At 45.3% G+C, this 24,014-nt stretch overlaps 1 protein-coding gene across 1 annotated transcript in view; it reads right to left on the bottom strand.

Moving 5' to 3' along the window:
• The window catches only part of VWF (von Willebrand factor), a 160,105-nt gene that overhangs the window by 44,581 nt on the left and 91,510 nt on the right, over window positions 1-24,014 (bottom strand). Inside the window, exons 31-37 of the mRNA XM_066631945.1 lie at window positions 19,359-19,502; window positions 18,523-18,687; window positions 14,749-14,792; window positions 10,846-11,023; window positions 2,834-3,054; window positions 1,430-1,622; window positions 263-604 (exon numbers count right to left, since the gene is read on the bottom strand). Of these exons, the coding sequence (XP_066488042.1) occupies window positions 263-604; window positions 1,430-1,622; window positions 2,834-3,054; window positions 10,846-11,023; window positions 14,749-14,792; window positions 18,523-18,687; window positions 19,359-19,502 (1,287 nt within the window). The remainder of the gene's footprint in view (window positions 1-262; window positions 605-1,429; window positions 1,623-2,833; window positions 3,055-10,845; window positions 11,024-14,748; window positions 14,793-18,522; window positions 18,688-19,358; window positions 19,503-24,014) is intronic.

The following is a 24,014-nucleotide window of genomic DNA, read 5'->3' as shown; positions in this document are numbered from 1 at the left end:
TTATCATCATCATCATCATCCACAATTGCTACAGTTAAGAATTATCACTGAGCTTATCTTATTTGCACAAATTTGTCACACACTGTATCTGTTGCATTTTCCCCCCCTCTATACCCAGGTATAAATATGCCTGACAGCTGAGGTTAACATATCACTTCTTGGATTGATATGGATTGTAGTCTATGAAATCTTACACTACAATAAGTTGTTTGCTCTCTGCAAGACAACTTGTAATTTCTATGAAAAGCAGTAAAACCCTTACCACAGAACTGTGGAGATCTCCAGTCCACACAGATCCCCGCTTTCCTGCATAGGTGGGCATAGGAGGACACAATCCTGCATACTTCCTCCTCATAGCAGCTGTTCTGTTCACATTCTGCATAGAGTATGTTTGGAGGAGAGATGTGGTAGCAGGCCTGGAACTCGGGGGATTTCAGGATGCTGCACTTGGCTGTGGCAGGCTCAGTGCATCCGCCAGGTCCACCGACCTCACAGACCTCCCCTGGTTGCTTCACCGTCCATTCCCGGATGAAGGTGCTGCTGTCAGGTGCAACAGAGCCATTCTTTAAGATGAAGTCATTGTCAGTGCTTTGGTCACAGACTCCTAGGATGGGGAAGGGAGAAGAGACAAATTACAAATTATTTCTCTCAAATGACATCTTAAGCCCCTAGAAATGTCTCCAGTTTCTTCTAAAGTTTTATTCAAGATACTTCCAGTCTCAACAGAGCCATGGATAAAAAATGCTACTGCCCAACTTCCTTTGTAAAGTACTTCTGTACTTAAGCAGTCAGGCCTGGGTCATTTTATTCAAAAGTAATCCTACTGCAAAATATTACACCACTTATTGTGCAATTTGTTTAAACCCTGTTGGGACGAAACTCCAACTTTTCTCCTAAGCAAGTTATCATTTTGATTATTTAAGGACTCCACTGCACTGAAATAAAACACCAATTATAATCAATTTTGGCACTAGAAGAAATTCTGTAGTTCTTGTAGCCTTTGAGAACACTCACAATTTTAACTGAATGAGTTAATGTCCATCCTGAACATAATCCATATTGCTTTAAAGTTTGATGTTATTCCAGGAGTGAAACTGTTTCAAAAGTTCAAGAAAAATCCTGTCAACTCTCATTTAAACTCTAAAAGTGCCATAGGAAATGCTTTTCTGTGCCATTTCTCCCTCTTTGGAAGCTGTCAAGTGGCTAATGACAGCATTCCCTGATTTATTTGCATCACTCCACAAGAACAAAGATGGCAACTGAAGTGTTGTAGTCATTAACAATAAATGGAGAAGTCATTGAGCAGCCCACGGGTTGTGAGTGCTTTTCGAAGGACTCTCGTGGGGAGGCTCTGACTCCCCACCCACAGCACATCCCTGGATCTGAGTAATTGAAAATACGATTCAAGATGTTAATTTTACAAACGTACCACACAAACCATAAGTTTCTGAAGCATAACTCTTTGGGCTTAGTTGGAAAGTAAACTCATTATTGCTCGGTGTGAAGAAGAGGACGTGCCCCAGCTGTGAAAACTTGACCTCATGCATTATTGCTCCATAAACATTCACCTCGACGTGGTCATTTGCATACGGAACAGTCACTGTTCTGCCATTCACAGCGACCTGTCGGGGAAAGTTGGTTAGGCATATATATATACTTTGAAAAGAAAAAAAAGAAGGAAAAAGGACCTGAAGGTTCAGTGGAGACGGCATTCAGGCTGAGGACTCAGTCAACAAGAGTATATTTTCATGGGAACTGGCACCGCTCCCATGCACTGCTTGCGAACATCTAGAGACCGTCTTTCTGGCCATATAAGCTTTCTGCCATGGTGATGACTTCCAAGGATTTCTGAGAAGCATCCCAGGACAATGGGCACTGCAGCAGGATGACTCAGCAGCTGTTTGAACCATTCCTGGAAGCCTCTAGAGCAGGGGTAGGGAATGTATGGCCCGTAGACCAGATCCAGCCTGCCACCCAAAGTCATCTGGCCCCCAGTCTCCAACCTACAGCAGCTGGAGAAAGTGACTGTATCATCCAGACTCTGCAAGGCTAGATAGGGAGCTCTGTCGCTGGCTGTCCATTGTGTCACAAATTGGATGGGAAGCATTGTGCTCCACAGTGGATTTGTGCAGCAATATGAGCACTGTGCTGGGCAATGAGTTGGAAGCAGTGGTACATTTTGTGTGTATGTGTGTGTGTGTGTGTGTGTGTGCGCGCGCGCCGAGGATGACAGTGGCCTTGTGGATTTTTCAGTGCAGTGCTGCTGCGACGCTCAGGCCAAAACAACTGGCACTTGGGCAAGTGGGGCTGCTGCAAGCTACTCAGCCTTGATCTGCTCCCTATCACTGTTCCCTCTAACATTTAAGTTGAACTCCACGTGGAGCTCAGAAACCCAGAAGTTCAACAACGACTTCACCTCCGAACATTTGAAGTGGTGTTGCAACTCAGAGGCCCAGCATCCAGTCACAAACATGGCCCTATTCCAAAAATGGTTGCTGACCCCTGCGCTAGGGAGTAAGAAGGGGCAAAAAATAGGCAAAAAAGCCAGAGGAATATCTGAAATGTTCACCTCAGCTAATCTGTCAAACAGCAACAATTCCCTCTAAAGCAAACAGAGTCAAACTCGATTCACCCGAGGCTCCTTCTTATGCACAGGTAAGGGCTTGTACATTGGGCTTGTTTTTCTTTTACTAGAACACAACTCCAGACATCTATCAGCCCCTCCCCACTCAGCACCTGAGCCATCAACCACCTGTGCTCATTCTAAAAACCAGCATCTCCCATCAGCAAACCATCATTGCAGCAAAAGATGACTATTTCTTCCCTGCCTGACCTTCATGTTGCTGGAGAGTTGCACTGAGAAGCCTTTGTGGGTGACCTCCATGGCATTCATGCAGTTGAGCTTGGGAGCAGAACTGCAAGGTCCATTCTGAAGAACGACTTCAATGTCAAGGTCTTTGTCTTCAAACAATGTATAAGAACAATTGCCCATCAGCTTGAAATTCAGCCCATCAAAGGTGACAATATGTCTGGTTGAGCTTCCCATGCAAGTGCCTATAAAGAGAGAATTAAGAAAAGTTTCTACAGGTTGACAATTTTCAGCATGAAAATGGTACACAGAGGAAGAGAGTGTAGAATTTAAAACTACAGCAGAGCAGGTTTTTAAAAAATATATATTCCTGGAATTGTGATCTGCAGCTTAAGATGCAAAACGCAAGATGCTGATTATCAGAATTCAAAAGTATATCACTTATTCTAAATTTGATGTCACATGATTTCTACCTCAGAGCTCCCTAAACTGCAAATGAAGGCGATTGGGACTAAACATACCAGTATAGATGCCTGAAGCCTCAGCTGTAAGAAAGCGTAATATGTGAGATTATAGGATGTTGCACTGCTTGCACTGTGTGCGGTAACCATTAGCTTAAAATTTCCACATTTTTTGCTGCATGAATGAATTTGTAAGTACTTTAGCTTTCCACCGAAACTAAAAGTGTTTTTTTTTAATTCAAAACTTCCTCAATTTTTTTGAAAAAAATTTTCTCTTTCAAAATGCAGATCCAGACAGCAGGATTAAGTTCAAATTGCATTTAGCCATGAAACTCTTACTGCTTTGTCTGACAAAATGCTCTGAAAGACATTTTTTAAAAATCACAGCACATTTGTATATTGAAGAGTAGATGTTAACCACAGCAGGAAGCAGGACTTACTATGACACAGTGATATGCCGACTGCAGATCAGATTCAACTCCTTATTTAGCCATCAAGAATTCTGGGCAGTCTAGGCCTGGTTGCTCCAGGCCAATGGTTCCCAAATTGTGAGCCGTGGCTCCCCAGAGAGCCGTGGAGCCGCTGAAAAACCCACCAGCCTTTACAACTAGGATTATAGCCCTAATGGGGAGCTGTGACCAATGGCCCAGCAGGTCAATGGAGCCACCAGTTGAAAAGGTTTGGGAACCACTGCTGTACACTTCACATAGTAGTGCTACAGAGAAAGCACCTCTCTCTCTCTCTCTCTCTCTCTCTCTCTCTCTCTCACACACACACACACAGAGCTCTCTACCATCACTTCTGACTCTCAAGCATACTACAATAACTTCACACAACTTCCCCCAGTCACAAGCACACACACGCACAACATACAGCCCTCCCTTCTCCCATCCTGCTTGCTCTGCAAGCCTTCTCCCCGGTCTAGCTCTGGCGACCTTTCTTATGGAAAGAGGCCAGAGAGCACTAACTTGGCCCTCAATATGAGCTGCAAGATGACTTTCCCTTCCTTAAGGTCTTGTTTAAATAGGGGCTTTAAATACTAATCATTGAACAGTTTTATGGGAAAAGGAAGGGCAGGACTGGATTGCTCTAGTTTTGGAACCAGTTTATAGTAGCAGAGAGAAAAATGGAACATATAATATGGGTGCACTAACAGGCTTTAGAAGCTTTCTGGCAGGGCCTAACATGTCTTTTTACACTAGCCTTCTGAGATTTGTATTTTTAATATGGATATTTAGGGTTTTTATGCTGATTAGTTTTATGGTCTGCATTTTTTACTTACCTACTGTTGGTTTTCTGCTTTTCTATTGCTCTTGGATTGCTGAAACTGAGTACTGTGCCATACTGAATGTATTACGGAATGCCTACCACATGATTTACAAATTTTCACTTGAAGCATGCAGACTCTTAGAAATGAAATGCTTTGCCACTAATATTATATACCACAAGAGACCAAACTGACAGAGTAATCCAACCCAAGTTCACTCAGAAGTGAGTTCCACTGCATTCAGTAAGGTTTATTCCAGGAAAATGAGCATAAGATTGCAGCCTGTTCCCTGCATTAGCTGAGCAATAGGTGGAGAGAGTTTTTAGAGATTCCAAGTGAGTGTTGGTGGGAACAAGATGGGCATTGAAAACAACCTAGTAAGAGCCCTGGGTTGGAGCTCCCCATAGGAGATGCCAGTGGAGATCCTTGGATGTTGGTGACAGGGTTGGAGAAATGCATAACGTGTTGACATCACATTATAAGTTGTGTTATAATAGATGTTACTAGGAAGAGGAGAGGAAGACATACTCATTGGTGTCAGCTCCTTGCCTCTTGTAACATTTAATGCTTCGAGGGCATAAAGAAATAAGGAAAAGCAAAAAGCGAAGGCTTAAACCCAAGAAGTACTTGCACAGAATCAAAATGTGGATATGTGAGGAAAAAATGCCTTATGGGAAAGGGATTTGAATCTGTTCACCGACAGAGTATCTCTGAAAAGTCCCAGGTCTTTCATGCAGCCAACCAAAAGGGCCATTAAAACCAGTATCGTGCAAGGTTTGTCTTTTCCAAGTAAATGTGAAAAATTACCAAGCAGCTCTTTCACTCATATCCTCTTAGGAAATGAAACATAATAGAAGCCTTAACTCTTAGGATAACCCACACAGCTATTTTTGTGCCAGATGGCCATTGGCATAAGTTGTAAATCTAATTTAATCCCTTAACAAAGCTTTTAAGAAGACAAATCTCAAGTACCAAAAAGGAAGATTTTTCTGTTGCTGCTGGTCACTTAATTCAGGCACTAGGATACAACAACAATGCTTCCATTAAGCATGTTTTGTACAAGAAAACATTCAGAAACACATTAACATGTATTAAAGGAGCAGTCTTAATTAAAAAAATAAAAACTTGTGAAATTGCATCTGAAAATAAAGAGTTTTTGGAACTTTGCTAGAAACCATAAAACTTCCAGAAGTATGTGAATTGGTTGTGAAACTTCATTGCCAAAAGACCTTTCTTCCCACAAAGAACTGTGTCATTTTACACATATTAAGAGTCACAGGAGGCAAGCCTGAAAGACACAGGTGCCTGAAGCTTAAAATCCCAAAGGCGCCCCTCCTCCACACACACACACACACACACACACACACACACACACACACTAATCAGTTCGGAGCACAATCCACTTTGAAGATTTCCTACAAAGCTCCACTGAAAATAACAGAAGTCATGCAAAAGCACAGCAATTGCAGGAGGATTTATGCAGAAAAATTGCCTGTTAGTGTATGTTGCGTAGGGTAGGACTTCATAGATCTCATTCTCCTGGCCTCAGTAGTAGCACAAATCCGGCTGGCCACCTCACCTCACACAAAGACTTTATAACCACTGGAGTCAGGGCTTTATACAGTTATTGGAACATAATTTGCTTGTTCGGTTTAATAATACCCTTGCTAATCCCTGAAACTGGGTGAAGAGGCACCTTTCCAAGCGGGATCCTCTTCTATTTACATACGAACATTCGCTTCCTCCATGGCTGCATGCCAAGTGCAAGGAAACCAAGAAATGTGGTTTTCCCAGTGCAACCACCATTCTAGGTGTCAAAGAGGAGAGGGAGAATCCCGATCGCCCAATTAAAAGGTGATCGGAGTTTGTTTGGCCTGGCCGGGACACGAGAGTCCCTCCCCAAGGGTGAGGTGAAGGGGCGGGGTCTGGCAGCTACAGCGGACCTTTTAAAAGGGCACGAGACCCAGCCCTCTTCCTTCTTTGCACGTGGGCACCATGGGAATACCCGCCCGCCCGCCCTGGAGGCTGTCTGAGTTTAACTGGTCGCCGTTCGGGGCCGGGTAGGAATTTTTTGCTGACTGCCAAGATTGGCTGAAGGACAGGCAGTTTTTTCGCCTACCCCAGACTGTTGTGGGCCAGGGGGTTACACCCCCCCTGTTAGCAAGCTGCCATTGGTCACTTTAAGAGGGCAGGTGGTGCAGGTTAGGAGGCGTGAATGGGACTTTTGGCATGCACCTTCAGGCGGCATAGGCAGGGCGGAACCCTATTTCAGTCCTCAGGGGCTCGGCGGCACAAGGACGTAGACGGGGCCCTGGCCGGGACCGTGGGGCACACCTCAGAGGCTCAGCGGCTCGAGGTGGCGCAGTCCGCGGTCCGGCTGCCTTCCCCTTAAGGGACAGACATGGATGAGACGCGCCGCCCAGAAGCGGGGTGCGACTCGGAGTTGGGTGCATGCCTGCCTGGGGCAGAGGTTTCTGGTACCGCCCAGAGGTCCCTCCCCACACCACAGGGGCTTTCGCTGCCTCGGATGCTGCAGGTCTCAGCCTCTGCTTCTCTTGCTACTGTGAAATAAAGTGGCCCTTTCTCCCATATCTGTTGTCTCGAGTGTTCATTGGACAGTGCGGAAACAAAAGAGAACCCCTTCCCCGTTTGCTTCCTTCTCCTGCTGGAGGAGCTTGGAAGTGGGGAAGTGGAAGGGAAGGAATTTCAGTCTTGCAGTGTGGAAGGGGCCAAATTGAAGGATCTGATCCAGCCTGAATTAAAATCCAAGCCAAAGAAGAACTTTCCACATGTTTGATTTAGGCATTACAAGCTGGTTACATGTGCGCTGCCAGCTCTGAAAATAAGAATTTCAGCCTCATCATGAACAACATTAGTGGCCAGAAAAATCCCCCATTAATCAAACAGCTCTGGAATAAGGGCAGGAGAGCCAAAAATCAAATAAATACAAACTTGAGCTGCACCTGCCATGAGTGGCCTGGCTGCACCTTTAAAGTGGTGCTGATGCAGCAGAATTGGAAAGTGAACAAATAGTAAGCTTTTCCATCCTCTGCAGGACAGAAGAAGGTAACTGCATTTCCTCTCTCTCTCTCTCTCTCTCTCTCTCTCTGGGAGAGTTTGAATTGTTTTCTGAGCAAAGACCTGGTTTTGCTTACGCTGCCCTTCAAAGCATCATGCACGCCGATGGTGCTATGGGAAAACAAATAATCCATTTGTAAAAGGGGCAGGCTAACATTCCATCATGAGTAAGAAATAGACCAAAGATGGGACCACAGGCAGGAACAGGTGTAATTCTAAGAGGCTGAGAATCCCAGGGACAGAGAACAGTCTTAGCTTCCCCCTCAACTGTGCCCTGAATGTGTCCCTTTACTTTATCCCATTTCAGTGAACGGGTGCCAGGGACTCCTATAAGAAAAGTGCCGAACTTGGGAACATTGTGCCAGCAAGAGAGAAAACTGCTTTTGCCCCCTGAAGTGGGTGGTCCTCATGCATTCCTCATGGATTGCACATGCACACATCCATAGAGTCATACTGAGAGTGTCAGCAAATTCCAGGCCTCGTGCTAGCTAATTGAATGAAACTACAGAGAGGAAGTTGACATCTCACTGCTTTCATGTTTCCACCATCTAACGTTACTCTTGTGAAATGGAGACTGCTCCTAACAGCTTGGCATCCTCCCCACAACCTTAAAAAGAAGCCGTGAACTTGACGCTGTGCCCCCAGACCTGAAGGATTATGTGTAATGTTTCCATAAAGAAGCAGCTATTATCTGTTTATCTATGTGACGCATGTTACATCTCACACAATGTCTGTCTTTCCTCTGATGTTGTCTCTTGCTGTTGGTACAGAATGGACTTTATGGGATTCACAAATAGTAACACTTTAAATTACAGACATATGAGACATTCTTTAATTTATATTACACCTCTGCTCATATTTTTATGGCACTTTCTTAATGAAACACATCCTTGCTTTTTGACCACAAAGTCTTTTACTGTGGAATTTATTCACATTTGTGTAAAATGCTATCTTTGAGACATAAAATAATAATAACTTTATTTTTACCCCGCCTTTCTCCCCGAAGGGACTCAAGATGGCTTACAACAGGTTAAAACAGATTAAAAACACAATTTAAAAACAGATAAAAGCATAAACACGTAACACATACCCCACGTAACACGGAATATGAAAAGAAAATATAAAAATTATGCCGTAAACCAATAATGGCACATAGTCTACACCCTTCAGAGCTCTCCACGTGGTCTTATGTTGAGAAAGTCTCACTGTTATGAGGCCTTTTCTGCATTAATAGGTTGAGCTAAAACATTATTCAGTGGGCCCTGAACTGCAGGTGCCTCCTCAACACTCTCTGAGCCTCAGAACAGCTCCCAAACACAACTTCCAGTTCAAGTCTAGCAGCTGTTCTGAGGTCTAGAGAGGCCCAATGGAGCAGACTGCGGGCCAGCACAACCTTCAGGGAAGTGATTGCAGCACTGGGCTCAAGCATCCATGGATTTTGGAATCTGTTGGGGGGGGGGGCTGGAACCAATCCCTTGCAGATACCAAGGGACGACTTGGTATGCATTTAGCCTGGATCACATTCTAAATCTGTCAACCACATGTCTACGACCACAGATATTCACTGTTGCTCACTTCAAAGATCTCCTGAAGGCAAAGATTCAGATGGCATGACCGTTTATCTGCACAGAAGCCCATTTTGCCATGGGAATGCCAGGTGCTTCTAAAGCTCCTGATTTTAGAAGTAGACTAGCTCGGAATGCCAGAAGCAGGAGAGGGCACCAGGACGCAGGTTCTGTCTTGCTGTCTTTTGTGCTCCCTGAAGCACTGGTGGGCCACTGTGAGATACAGGAAGGTGAACTAGATGGGCCTTTGGCCTGATCCAGCGGGGCTCTTCTTATGTTCTGATGAAAGGAGCTGAAGAATCTCTTCTTCAACTGTTTCACACACGCCAAGCAGAGGTGAATACGTGGCTGTGAAAACCCACGTGTGTACCCCAAAACTGCAGCCATATGCCCTGATCTAGTTGGACCGACCTACCAGTGGAAATGGTTGGGACCTCTGGAATCAACCCAGAGATTGTGGATAATCTCAGGGTAAACTGAGCCTGGCCAATCCAAAATTCAGAAGTGGACTCTGGGATCTGGAACATTACCACAACTGTGTTGCCATCACTGCCCAGAATGGCTCCAACAGTGAGTGGGAGGGAGTGCTTACACAATGGGTCATGGCACCTGCAATACTTACTGTGTCACCCCCCCCATAGCTACACTGCTGCCCCCCAGACTACACAGGCCAACACATTGTCAGGCTGGCAGAGGAGGATGGAATGTGCCTCCTGTCAGCGGCAGAGCATTCCAGCGGCAGAGCAGTGGGGCAGACCAGGAAGCAAACAAAACCACAGACATAGACACAGGCTTGTTGAGTAGAGAAGCAGGTATTGGTAAAAGGAGCAGGCAGAGGAGTAGTCAGTCAAACGGTCCAAAAGATACAGCAAGATACAGTCACGATAAGCGGTCCGAGTCAGAAAACAAACCAGCAGCACTTCACTTAGAGCATCCACCACGATCAACCCACACTTGGTGTCTGCACCAGGAACCTTTTATACCGGAGCCAGCCAATCAGAACAGGGCGACCTCATAGTCTCATGACAGTCTTGGGGCCCTCTCTGATTGGCTGCCCAGTTGTGCACTGCCCCACTCCACCATGGGCTACGTAACTCCTCACACATACCTTGAGTCACATGGCTCCCACCTCACACAGGTGCCTCTGATTATATCAACAGTGCTGCAGCTGCATTTGTTTACATTTTGCACCAGACCTAGACATCAAGGCCTCCCTGCCACATCCTGGCTCACAACACTTTCATGGCCTGAGAGACACCGAGGCCTGACACACATGAAGGCCTTTCTGGGCCTAATTTCAGAGCCTGGCTCCAGATCCCAGAATGCACTTACACATGTTGCAGCATCTGCAATACTTACTGTGCCACTCCCCCCATAGCTACACTACTTCATGGGGATACCCTTCAGGCCACACTAGGCTTCCAGAATATCAAGGGCCTTTGACAGGGAGTCTTCAAAGTTCTTAACAGGCAGAGCTGAGCTACACTTCCCTTGGTAAGTGTAGCCCAGCTCTAAGTGATTAGTTCAACCACACTGCAGACCTGGTTGCTACTGTGTTGCCCTGATTCCCTCTGTACCAACCTTCACCTGAAAAAAAAGCACACCTGAAGGAGAAAAATGGGTGAGGCAGAAAAAGGCTGCATGTGAAAAGGAGGAACTACTCACAAGGACACACCCAGCGGCAACCACATGTTTCCTCCACTCTGACAGCGAGGTGATGGCTGTGACATGTCGGTCTGGTTATCTTATCACACTGAGGTCCGTAACGCTCCAGGAATGTCTGGCCACCGGGTAAGCATGTCACAATGTGACACCGATCCAGCAGTATCCATTTGTCACCAGGCTGGGCAAAATGGCAGACAGGTATTAAAAACAGGATTTAATGTTAAAGCAAACAAAATTCAACAAATATCTGCTTGATTGTTCCTGTTTAGCTGCTACAAGACTTTGATCTGAAACTGGAAAGTAAGATGACCCTACCATTGCCATGGTCAGCCTTAGGCAATAGAAAGTAATACATTCAATTTCTCATGGGGACAAAAGCATTTATGGAGCAGACCCATGCACAGTTATGTTTTTAAGCCCCATGGATTTCAGCAGAAGAATTAAGCATGTGACCACTGGACTCAATGAGATTTATTAACTTTTTTTCAGAACTATGCCCCATGCACTGAATGAGCGCCAGAATCTCAAACAATTAGCCTGAGAGAATGCTCTGCTGGATGAAAATGGCACTTGGTGCCGTGCCCATTTGCATGGTGCCCTGTTATTAAAGCAGGGCATTGGAGTCAATAAAATAATGTCATCCTCTCATCTCTGGAAAGGACATGGCTTTCAGATCATAAAATGATTTTAGGAAGTGTTCTCAGTAAGAAGAACCACATCATGGCAGGAATGCATAATGATGTACATCCAAACTGCTACAACTCTACTGTCCCAAGCACTGCCTCACCTTGACTGCACACCTTCCTCCGGCTCCTGTTGATGCCTGCTCACCTGGTCTGGAATCCAAACCCTGCCTGTTCTAGACCTCTGTTGCTTCAGGTTCACTTGAACCAACAGCCAATCTTGCCTCTTCCCCTTGGAATCTAAGGCCTGGAGCAGCAATTTTCAACCACTGCCCCACAGCATATTGGTGTGCTGTGCCATGGGAGTTTGGGGAAGGGGAAGGGACGTATATTAACAGGGCCACTGGGGAATGTGAGCACCGACCCAGCAAAGCTGTGTGCCTTGTCAATAGTAAAAAAAAAACTGATGAAACGTCCTGAAAATTTTAGTGCCTTGTCAGTGTGCCATGAGATGAAAAAGGCTGAAAATCTCTGGCTAGAGTCACCCTAACCGCCACTGAGGCAGAAGTCTGATACCTACAAATCTGAGATAGCCTTAGGGACAGTTCAGATACTCGAATATCCCCAATGCAGAACACTAGGTGAATAAAGCCACAGGAAGACAGCACCACCCCCTGCAACACAACCCCACTTATAAATAATGATGCACCTGAGCACACTGGCACACCTGTTGTCAACAACACCCACTATGAGAAACTGCTTGCCATCAGCATGACTATATTGGGACAAATATTATTTCCCCTGGTCAGTTTCAGTCACATGGAAGTTTTTACAGCATTTGAATTGGATTGTGGGGGGGGGGGGCAAAAAAAGCCCCAGGATCGCTAGAAGATTTTTTTTTTCCTTCTTCATTACAGAAATGTCATCATATTCCTGCAATAGAGTCCACCAGATGTCACTAGTGCAGTGGTTCTCACACTTTTAGCACGGGGACCCACTTTTTTAGAATGAGAATCTCTCAGGGCTCACCAAAAGTGATGTCATGACCAGAAGTGACATCATCAAGCAGGGAAATTTTTCACAATCCTACCCACACTTACCCAGGAGTAAGTTCCACTGACTACCATTGTTAAAAGCATATACATAGTAACCTGTTAAAAGTACAGATCTGTAACATTTTCCCACCATCCCAAGGAAATCTTCCTGAGTTATTCTGTAAATGCACAAGTATCTTCAAGGTGTGGCTGCCCCAACTGATAGAACTGCTTCTGCAACTAGATGATTCTTGCAGAAACTCAGCCCAATTTCATGCATTCAGAGGGACTGATGCGGCCCTCAAAAGACAAATGCGGTGGAAAGACAAATGCGGTCTGCATCCTCTCCGCCACAGCACACCAATCACTCCATGCCTGGTTCTCCCTCAAAAATGGGGGCAGAATCTCACAAACTGGGTCTTGGTCCTATTGGATCTTAGTATGCAGCACTGTGTTCACATTACGCATTATTGTCATAGTGAATGGGAGGGGCAGTCATTCATTGACCATGATAGTCCAGCGTCTCCTCTCCAAAACATGAATGGGGGCTTACAGTGCAACCCTATATATGTTTACTCAGAAGTAAGTTCCCTACATTCAGCAAGGCTTACTCTCAGATAAGTGTGCACAGGATTGCAGGCTTGGCCTCTTCCAGGTCTTGGTAAATGTCCCATGGCTCACAGTCTGGCCAGAACAGGCCAGCTAATGAAAATCAGTTTGGCTATAGGTCTCATGAAAATATATAGCAAGGTGACAATGCATCAGGGTAGACCCAGCACAATTAATGGGCTGTTCTTGGCACTGACATATGAAGCAGAGAAACTGCTGTCCAGAGGCACTTTTCCCCTCTAGCTCTGAGTTCTGAGATATCGTTAGAGCAAGTACAGATCTGCCTGGTCTATAGCCATAAATACTGGGGGAAGATATCCAATATGCGTCTTTCACTTTGTAGACCATGTGTATCATTAGAAAGTTCGGAGAGTTTTGTTACAAAGAACTCCACCTAAAAAAATGTATTGAGATTTGTTCAGCCTTAAGGAAAGATTTGGACACTTGGGAAAAGTTAAAAAAAACAATCACGTGAGTATTTTTCTTTTTCATATCAAGGAGAAAGAAGGACAACCTGTTTCTATAGACATTGCCCTTGACCAGCCATTTTCAACCACTGTGCCACGGCACACTGGTGTGCCGTTAATGGTTTGCAGGTGTGTTGCGAGAGTTTGGGGGAGGGTCATTTGTTAGTAGGGCCAATGGGAATGCGAGCTCCCCACCAACAGCATGGTGTGCCTTGTCATTTGTCAAAAAACTGATGGTGTGCCTTGACAACTTTAGTACCTTGTCAGTGTGCAGTGAGACGAAAAAGGTTGAAAATCACTGCCCTAGACAGAGAGCTACAGAACCTGAAAGAGTTTTTCAGGGATTTTCAAAGCTGTTCTCCAGATTCCCAGGGCACACCTGCAGACCTTTCGTGGCACACTACAGTGCCCTGGCACATCGGTTGAAAATCACTGGGTTAGAAGGGCAAGTGTTCTGACTTGGCTATGGTAGTTTCATATATTAACAGTGGTTCTCACTTTCCTCCTCCCGAATGCAAAGCTGACCATCTTTGTTATATTTTATGTTAGCATGGATACAGAAGCTCATCACAACACCTCCATAGTCACATCCCACTAAGACTATACAAAAACAAATCAACTCTAAATTTCTCCATTAGGCAGTTCTCTTCACTTGCCACTTATTCCTACTTTGCACCTTATTTTACTACATTTAAAGATCTCACTCGTTTTATCCTAAACTCTCAGAGTAGGTCACAAAAGTTTAAAAGTATAACAACTGAAATATGTGATTTTGTAAATATCCCAAATATATACTGCATAAGAGATATATTAGAATGCTAGGCTGGAAGCCTATACTCAGAAGTACAGTCCATTGTGTTCAGTTGGACTTTCTCCCAGATACACCTGCATAGGATTGTAGCCCCAATGGCATTCAGAGCTGGGGCACTGCACACAAAATCTAAAAGAGAGAGGCACCATAGCGGATGGTGCACAGAGAACACAGGAACACGTTTCCTGATTAAAGAAACCGTGGGCAGTTGTAGTATACATTGTGATCAACAATTGCTTGAAATGCCAGAGGCCAGACAAAGTTGCTTTGTGGGTGGTTTTGCCCCTTGGACCACCAGTTGGTCACATTTGTCAAAGAATCTGTTACCCAAAATCAGACAACATGTAGTATATACTTACTTCCCTCCTGTTCCCCTGCTCATCTCTACACTCTGCAACAGTCTCTGAAAAATAAGCACACATTACACTTGGAAAAACTCTCATGCATTCAGGGCAATAACAACCACTAAAACATCACTTCAAGATACACAAATTCCCATCTTAAAAAAGAAAGTCAGAAATTTGTAACAAATCACAGAGCTCTCTTTCTTTTAACTAGGAATTCCATACATGCTTGCTCAGGAGTCCTGCTGTGTTTCAATGGGGTTTACTCCTAGGAAACTACATCCAGAATTCCAGACTTAGGACCCAATCTTATTCTGCTTTCCAACTGTGCCAAAGGGGTGTACGCTGCATCCTGTGGTTGGAGGGAAGTCATGGAGGCCTCCTCAAGGAAAGATAATGTTTGTTTCCTTACCTCTAAGGTTGCATAGGAGCTGGAAAGTTGGATAGGATTGGGTCCTTAATTTTTACACACACACACACACACACACACACACACACACACACAGTCCTGAATATAAGAGAAACTTTGGAAAAAGACAACCACAATTCCTGAGTTTGGCCACAGAAACAGCAATTAATCTAAAGGATTTCTTGCTAAATAAATTCACTTGTAGTCTTAAGCAATACATTCTCTCTCTTAGTCCAAATGGGCAGGAAGTCTGGTCTAGAGGGTACAGGTGCCATTAAGCCCAAATATAACATCTGAAGGTCATCAGTTCAAGATCACCGGAAGCTTCTGCGAGTAGCGAAACCTCAGTGAGCTGAGCGCTTTTGGGTGACAGCCAAAGAAGCAGGTTCTGAAGCTCTTTCTGTGAGGGGGAAAGGAGCTGCTTGTCAGCGTTGGAGGCAACGGCAGCCAGAATGTTCACCAGACTGAAAAGATCCACCTGGAGTGTAGATCATTCTTGAAAGATAGAACTTATTTGTAATTGTAAAAACCCCCTTGGGGGTTTAGAGCAGGGGTCTCTAAACTTTCCAGCCAAAGGGTCGCATAAAATATCTGGCACAGTGTTGAGGGCCGTTAAAAAAAAATTAAATATAAGAACATAAGAACAGCCCAACTGGAACAGGCCATAGGCCCATCTAGTTCAACTTCCTGTATCTCACAGCGGCCCCATGAAACACCCCAGGGAGCACACCAGATAACAAGAGACCTCATCCTGGTGCCCTCCCCTGCATCTGGCATTCTGACATAGCCCACTTCTAAAATCAGTAGGTTGCACTAACACATCATGGCTTGTAACCGGTAATGGATTTTTCCTCCAGAAACTTGTCCAATCCCCTTTTAAAGGCATCCAGGCCAGATGCGGTCATCACATCCTGTGGCAAGGAGTTCCACAGACCAACCACATGCTGAGTAAAGAAATATTTTCTTTTGTCTGTCCTAACTCTCCCAACATGCAATTTTAGTGGATGTCCCCTGGTTCTGGTGTTATGTGAGAGTGTAAAGAGCATCTCTCAATCATGTCCACCCTCAGGCGTTCCTTTTCTAGGCTGAAGAGGCCCAAATACCGTAGCCTTTCCTCATAAGGAAGGTGCCCCAGCCCCGTAATCAACTTAGTCGCTCTCTTTTGCACCTTTTCCATTTCCACTATGTCTTTTTTGAGATGCAGCGACCAGAACTGGACACAATACTCCAGGTGTGGCCTTACCATCGATTTGTACAACGGCATTATAATACTAGCCGTTTTGTTCTCAATACCCTTCCTAATGATCCCAAGCATAGAATTGGCCTTCTTTAATGCTACTGCATATTGGGTCGACACTTTCATTGACCTGTCCACCACCACCCCAAGATCTCTCTCCTGATCTGACACAGACAGCTCAGAACCCATCAGCCTATATCTAAAGTTTTGATTTTTTGCCCCAATGTGCATGACTTTACACTTACTGACATTGAAATGCATCTGCCATTTTGCTGCCCATTCTGCCAGTTTGGAGATCCTTCTGGAGCTCCTCACAATCACTTCTGGTCTTCACCACTCGGAAAAGTTTGGTATCGTCCGCAAACTTAGACACCTTACTGCTCAACCCTGTCTCCATGTCATTTATGAAGAGGTTGAAGAGTACCGGTCCCAGGACAGATCCTTGAGGCACTCCGCTATTCACCTCTCTCCATTGTGAAAATTGCCCATTGATATCCACTCTCTGTTTCCTGGTCTTCAACCAGCTCTCAATCCAGGAGAGGACCTGCCCTTTCATTCCCTGACTGTGGAGTTTTTTCAGTAGCCTTTGGTGAGGGACCGTGTCGAACGCCTTCTGAAAGTCCCGATATATAATGTCCACGGGTTCTCCCGCATCCTCATGCCTGTTGACCTTTTCAAAGAATTCTATAAGGTTCGTGAGGCAAGACTTACCCTTAGAGAAGCCATGCTGATTCTCCCTCAGCAAGGCCTGTTCGTCTATGTGTTTTGAGATCCTATCTTTGATGAGGCATTCCACCATCTTACCTGGTATAGATGTTAGGCTGACTCTCCTATAGTTTCCCGGGTCCCCCCTCTTTCCCTTTTTAAAGATCGACATGACATTTGCTATCCTCCAATCTTCTGGCACCGTGGCCGTTTTGAGGGACAAGTGTATATTTTAGTCAAGAGATCAGCAACTTCATTCCTCAATTCCTTAATAAGACTTGGGTGGATGCCAGCAGGGCCCGATGACTTATTGATCTTTAATTTATCAATGAGGTCTGAAACATCTTCTCTTTTAACCTCTATCTGACTTAATTCCTCAGTCAGGAAGGGCTGTTCAGGCAGCGGTATCTGCCTGAGGTCTTCTGCCGTGAAGACAGATGCAAAGAACTCATTCAATTTCTCTGCCATCTCTAAGTCTCCTTTTATTTCCCCTTTCCCTCCCTCACCATCCAGAGGGCCAACTGCTTCTCTGGTGGGTTTCCTGCTTCTAACATATTTGAAGATATAAAATTCAAATAAATACATTAGAGATGAAATTTAGATGAATGAATAAATGAATGGGCTCAAATGTCCAGGACTTCTCCAAGCACAAACACAACCCAAGAAATAAAGCATACACTTAAATGGACCCCCATTCCCCCACCCCACAAGCACAACTTTGGTTGTGTTTGGACAACTGGGCCAGAGGCTCTCAGGGGATCAGAGGCTGGCTGCAGGCCAGATAGTGGCTCGCCGTGGGCCACATCTGGCCCCCAGGCCAGGGTTTGGAGACCCCTGGTTTAGAGAAAGCCTGCCTGTGTGAACGGCCTTGAATAAAGTAAAAGGAACAATCCAATGACCAGAAAGGCAGTATATAAATACCAGTATTATTATTATAATCATCTGAGGATTCATTACTGAAGTAAGGACAAGGATATGGGCTTTTTCCCCCTCTGCTGCCCAGGAAGTCTATCAACAATTTTTTTTCCTCTCCTTCCATCATTAGAAGATGAAAATCATGTCTTTTTCACAGATTTCCCAGCTAGCTGGTTGAGTGTCTTTTGACTGTCTCATTAAACTGAATTGCTCGAGCTTAGGGGGGAAAAGGTAAACATCAGAGCTAATCCTTCGGGTACAACTTCTAGATCACAGTCCTGGTTTCCTTTTCTCAAGCCTTATCCTTCAACTTTTGCTGCAAGGTAAAATGGTATTCTCAGCATCCTGTCTATGAAGTTCTCCCCTGCTAAGTACCACTTGGCTGTCCTCTAGATCAGGAAAACAGAAGTGCAATTTCTGCCTCTAATTAAAGCAATTAAAGAAGGAAAGGCTGTGACAACCACATTTTCTTATCTCAATGTGTTCTTTTTGGCTTGTTGTTCTGAAGTGGCACACAGCTTACCTCTGCAAAGTTTCTTGACAAATTCATCACCCACTGAGACCATGGTGGTCAGTTCATCAAACTGCTGCAGTGTGATGATCTGGTCAGTGGCAGACGGCCCAGTTATAGTGCGCAGTTGAGCTTCTTCTATCCTGTCCCCAACTCCGATAGGAAGCAGTGACACTCCTGCAGAAATTCACCACGTTAAAATAGTCATTGTTTCAGTTTGCACTTTGAGAACAATATTCTTTCCTTTATAGTTCTTTATCTATTTAATATTCTGTTTAGTAATTTTATTATTGTATTATTTTATTCGTTAATAAAGGAAATATTGCACAATTAACCACTATTGTGAGTTGCTTACGTGTACATAACCATACTTAAGTCATCACACACAAGCCAGAGTACTGTGAACTCCTTCTCATCCCACCTCCCAATGGCAGCAATGACAGCTCTAAACCTGAATAAACCAGAACCACCATGCAGCAAGAAGATGTAGGGGGAAAGAAGCCCTTAACCCTTTCACTGTCAGTGGGGAACCTTGCCCCACCCCAGGCTCCAGTGTCCAGAAATTTCAGGGGGAAACCAGCTGGCATGAAAATAGTGGACTCCCATTCCTCCTTTCCACATGTACACCGCAAAGCATCAAGCACCCCCACCCCCAGGGCATTATGCAACACAGTGGGGTCCATTACTTACTACTACTGTGTAACATGTAGACTGGTCCTTAAGTATACATAAAGAGGAGCTACAGAAAGTATCGTAGTAGCTCAGCAATGTCTAAAATTGCAGTTACTTCAAAATGCTATGAAGAACTGCAGTACGTCAAAAGATTGAGGAAGAACAATGAGATTTACTATTGACTCTTGCAGAATAAGCAGCAGCGTCCACAGAGTCCTGCGATGTGCCTGCTATGACAATGACGGCTATTTTGGAGGCATAGGACCTTCCTCCATTGGCTTCAGAAGAGGCATGTTGAACTGTGAAATCTATGGCTTCTCCTACAAAAAGAAAAAAGAAAGACAATTACCTAAAAGCAATGTTACAAGAGAACAAAGTCATCAGGGAATTGCTGGCAGGCATACAAACTAGCTTGTTCAAAAGCAATTCTAATAAAACTTTACTATTCTGAAACATGATTAGTTTCTAGTGTTAAAGCACTATTACAACCACCTCTTTTCCATAAAAGAACAGAAGTAGATGTGATGTAGGAGATCCACGACCAAGGGCGCAATCCCAAGGTGCCCATGGGCCGGTGCAAGTCCCTTGTGCTGGCCCAGGAGGGACACAAACATGCCATAAGGCATGTTTGCACCTCCTCAGGAGGAAGCTGGGCCGGGGCTCAGAGGTGCACTGGCCTGCAGGCACAAGCCTTTGCACTGGCTTCCTCGGCTTGGCTTGCATCAGCCCGGCTGAGATCCAGCACTTATGACTTGCTGGAGTCCATGCTGGCCCAACGCAACTGCTCTCAGTGTGAGGATGACTGTTCGACCTCTCACCTGAGCTGTGGGACGAGGGCTCCCTCCACTATGTGCTGTTTCATGTCTCTAATGCAGCAGCGGCAGTGAAGGAAAGGCTGAGCTTGCTTTGTGCAAGGCCTTTTATAGGCCTTGAGCTACTGCAAGACCTTCATTCATATAAGTCCCATCTCAAATATATTCATTTATGTAAATTTATTCAAACTTTCAATGTAAATTAGTTTTTTTTCCTGCCCCCCCCCCCATCAGAGAGATGATGTGGCCCTCCTGCCAAAATGTTTGGACACCCCTCATTTAGAAAGTGGGTGACGAAAAGGCAAGCGATAGTACAGTTCATCAAGGAAGTTCACATGCATTATATTTTGAGCTAATTGGAATGCCAGAAAAATTGTACAAAGCATGAACAGGAAATTAAAAAAATAAACATGATATCTGAAGAGAAAAATAATAGAGGCAATGCAGGGAAAAATTCCAATGAACTCAAGGAATGGGAAAGCAGAAACAGAGATGCAATAGAGTATGCTTAAATGGCTATTTTAAAAATTATTTTTTCCTCTGAAATGAGGGATAAAAATGTTAAATCGATTTAGGATGTTGTGCAGTTACAAGTAGCAGGAGAATTCAACAAAGCAGGAAGCTCCTTCTTGAATCATCCTAGTAAAGAGGTCTCCGGGGCTCTAGTAACACCTCCTCCATGGCTTTGACCAAGGAAGCATCATCCCCCCAAAGACCTTTCCTCACCCACACTTATGGAACACCATTTCTATGAAGAAGTCAAAAGAAGTGACTGCCTAAATATGGTCAAGGAGCAGATGCCTCACAGAAAGGCCCAGGTCTGCAGCATACAACAGAACTGCACCGATCTGCCATGGTACCTGAGCTTTGGTAAGGACAGGGTTTGGCTGGCAACCCAGTCTGCGGACCCTGAAAACCCCACCCCGTGCAACAGGCAGGATTGTTGCTGCCTCTGCCCACCTTCCCTACCTGCAAAGTCCTTCACTAGGCTTCGGTTGGTGCTCATGCATGAGCACCAGGGCGGTTTGTAGCATTGGCATGGCTCGAGGGGGTGCAAAGCACTAAGTTTTGCAGACACCTGAATGCATCCTGCAAGCGGCCCCTCGCCCTCAAAGCCATTCCAGGCGGTGGAGCAAAATGAAGTGAAACGCCTCTGTTTTGCTCCCACCACCCAGAATGGCTCCAAAGGAGAGAGACCACTTGCATGGTTCATTCAGGTGTCTGCAAAACTTAGTGCTTTGCCCCCCTCTATGCCACTGTTTTGGAGACTCATCTGACAGCGCTGCCTGGATGCTGAGAGGTGAGCATCCAAGAGATTGCTGCCCTCAATTCTCAACCCAGGAAACTGGGAAAGGTCAAAAAGGCAATCTTGGGACACTCCTTTGCCACTAGGAAACGGAGAGAGAGAAGCATTCAGAACTTGCTCCTCCCTTTTCCATTTGCTCAAAGTTGAGAAAGGAGGGGAGTGATTTCTGGGTGTCCCTTGCTGGGTGTCCTATTGGTGCACAAGCACCAATGGGAGCCTGGCAAAGAAACGTAATCTGGTGTCAGCACTGCATCTTGGACATGAGGATCAGCTGAGACACTCAGCATACTAAGGGCACAATCCTAACCAGGTCTACTCAGAAGTAAGTCCTATTTTGTTCAATGGGGCTTACTCTCAGGAAAGTGTGTTTAGGATTGCAGCCTAATGTAAATGCCTCCAGTAGCAGTTCTTGAGCATTACTAACAAGTAATAAGTTTGTTTCTTGTTTAATTTGCCATTACATTTTCATTCTAAAGGGAGGAGCTATCCGATGTAAAACATGATATACATGTGGAAAACATGACCTAACCCAGTGTGCTTCCAAACAAAGCTCAATTTTTTTTAAAGCAGCCAGTTGAGAGAGAAGGGTGGCCCTAGTTGGTACTGAAACCCGCAAGGAGAAGGAGGCTCAAACTGGAGCTTCTGGCTGTAGGCACAGCAGCATACCATGTCTTTGCGTGTTTAGTTTTACCCTAAGATTTTCTGCTTCAAGCAGCAAGAGGTTTTGGGCTTGGCCCTGTGAACTACTTGGGAACAATGAATGCATGCTCAAGATCACTTTCCCTGGATTAGTTATCCTTTGACTAAGGGCGCAATCCTAACCCCCAGGTTAGGCCGGCACAAGCCACTTGTGCCGACCCAGGAGTGTTGCAATGTGCCATAAGGCGCCTTTGTTTCAACTCAGGAGTCGGGGAGGCCAGCGCAAGGAGTTGTGCTGGCCTCCCCACGCCAGATTCGGGTCCGGCAGGGTAAGTTTGCATCAGCCGAGCTCACCCAATGCAGGGGTCGGGGGGCGTGGGGAGGGGTGAGGATCTGGCAGTTATCCTGGATCCTGACCCCATTCCCAGGCAGCGCAAAGCAGCCTCTAGCTGCTCCATTCTACTTGGATGATCGCCATCTCCTGCGGTGGCTCAGATCTGAGTAGACCCATTGCGGCCAGTGCAGTGTGACACGGGGTAAGGGCAAAGTTTTCCCCTTGCCTCAGGTTGTGCTGCTTCCAGCCCCTAACTTGCACTGGACGCAGCGCAGACCCACTGCCCTGCCTGCTCCGGGTTAGTCAGGATTGCGCTACGTGGCTCTTGATTGATTCATGATATATTAGTTGACTCTCAGCTTTTAACCAGCACATGGATTATCCAGCACAACAATTAAATGGAGTTTATATATTGCAAAACCTAAATGAAGAACCTTAAGAGAAGCAACCTCCTTCTTCCCCATCCTTTAACTGTAAGATTAATTACAATTCAATCAACCAAAGTAACTTTCATTGCTAGCAGGAAATGTTCTTACTCACCATATTTATGAATATTCCCCATGAGTAACATTCCAAAATGACTTCAATACACAAACAAGGTGCACCATTATTATGAAATGTTTGGTATCTAAAAGGTAGTTTTTGGGTGCCCCAAGGTTTGTGTTAACCAGAGCTAATGCTTGTCAGAAATAACCCTATAATATCGTAAAGGTTTAGGAGGGGCAAGATTACCAGGTGGGGGCAGGATTAACCTTTGAAGGCTGGTGGAAGGGAGTCCGTGACTCCACATTCCTCTCCCCAATCTCTAACTAGGGGCTATATAATTTTACAACATTGGCTCCTCACCACTCCCATGGAGCAACCATGCTTCCTTCCAACTAAATGTGGAGCCCATGACCTGCATGCAGAATGTCCTGCAGAGTTCAAATAGCAAGGCTAGAGAAGACTTCCTGGAGAACCACCATCAGCTGGAATAAACCATTCAAGGCTAGATGGACCCAGTGGTCTGACACAGCATAGGTCAGCTTTGTGTGGTGATCTAGCCACACAACATGTAAATGACAATATGCACTGTATGGATGGCCTTGTGTAAATCATCAGTGTGAATCCAGCTATTCTTTCCACAAAGAGCCTGTCTGAGTCTCTTTGACCAGCTGGCTTTTAAAAAAAACAACACACCTTCATTATACTTCTCCAGGCTGAGAAAGCAATCAGGGCCAATCCTCCAGCGAGCGATGGAAGTCAGGTTTCATTTTTCACTTTTCAGCAACAATAAACTTTCTGCAGTGCAAAGTAGGCCAAGGATCCTAAAACCCGAACACTCCCCTGCTCCTGCGGGACCCTGGTGCTTGGCTGCTGCCAGACAGGCTGTAGTTTCCAGTCTAAAAACATGGGCAGGATCCAAGAGGCTGTGGACAGTGTTCCGCACATGCACGGGGGCCTTACCAATTTCAGCCAGAAATCCTGGAACTCGTAGTCAAATCCCTGAAGCCCCAGTAGGAAAAGGCACTCAATGTATCCATGAAGGTGTTTTCTCTCCTCCTCTTCCTCCACTGTCACTTCCCTAAGGTAGTGGATTTGTCAAGGGGGAGGGGGAGATAGCAACTCCAGAAGCTCCCAAAAGATGAGTGGGATGATGTTTCCCAACAGGGATCTGAGAATCAGTCCTAGGCAGGTACGTGTGGTGTGGGAGTAGCAGGTGAGGCAGAGCCACCCCACTGGAATCCTTTGAGAAGCACCA

Source organism: Tiliqua scincoides, chromosome 6 (genome assembly GCF_035046505.1).
Source record: "Tiliqua scincoides isolate rTilSci1 chromosome 6, rTilSci1.hap2, whole genome shotgun sequence".
NCBI classification, from domain to species: Eukaryota; Metazoa; Chordata; class Lepidosauria; order Squamata; family Scincidae; genus Tiliqua; species Tiliqua scincoides.
This window is presented reverse-complemented; position numbering and strand designations above follow the sequence as displayed.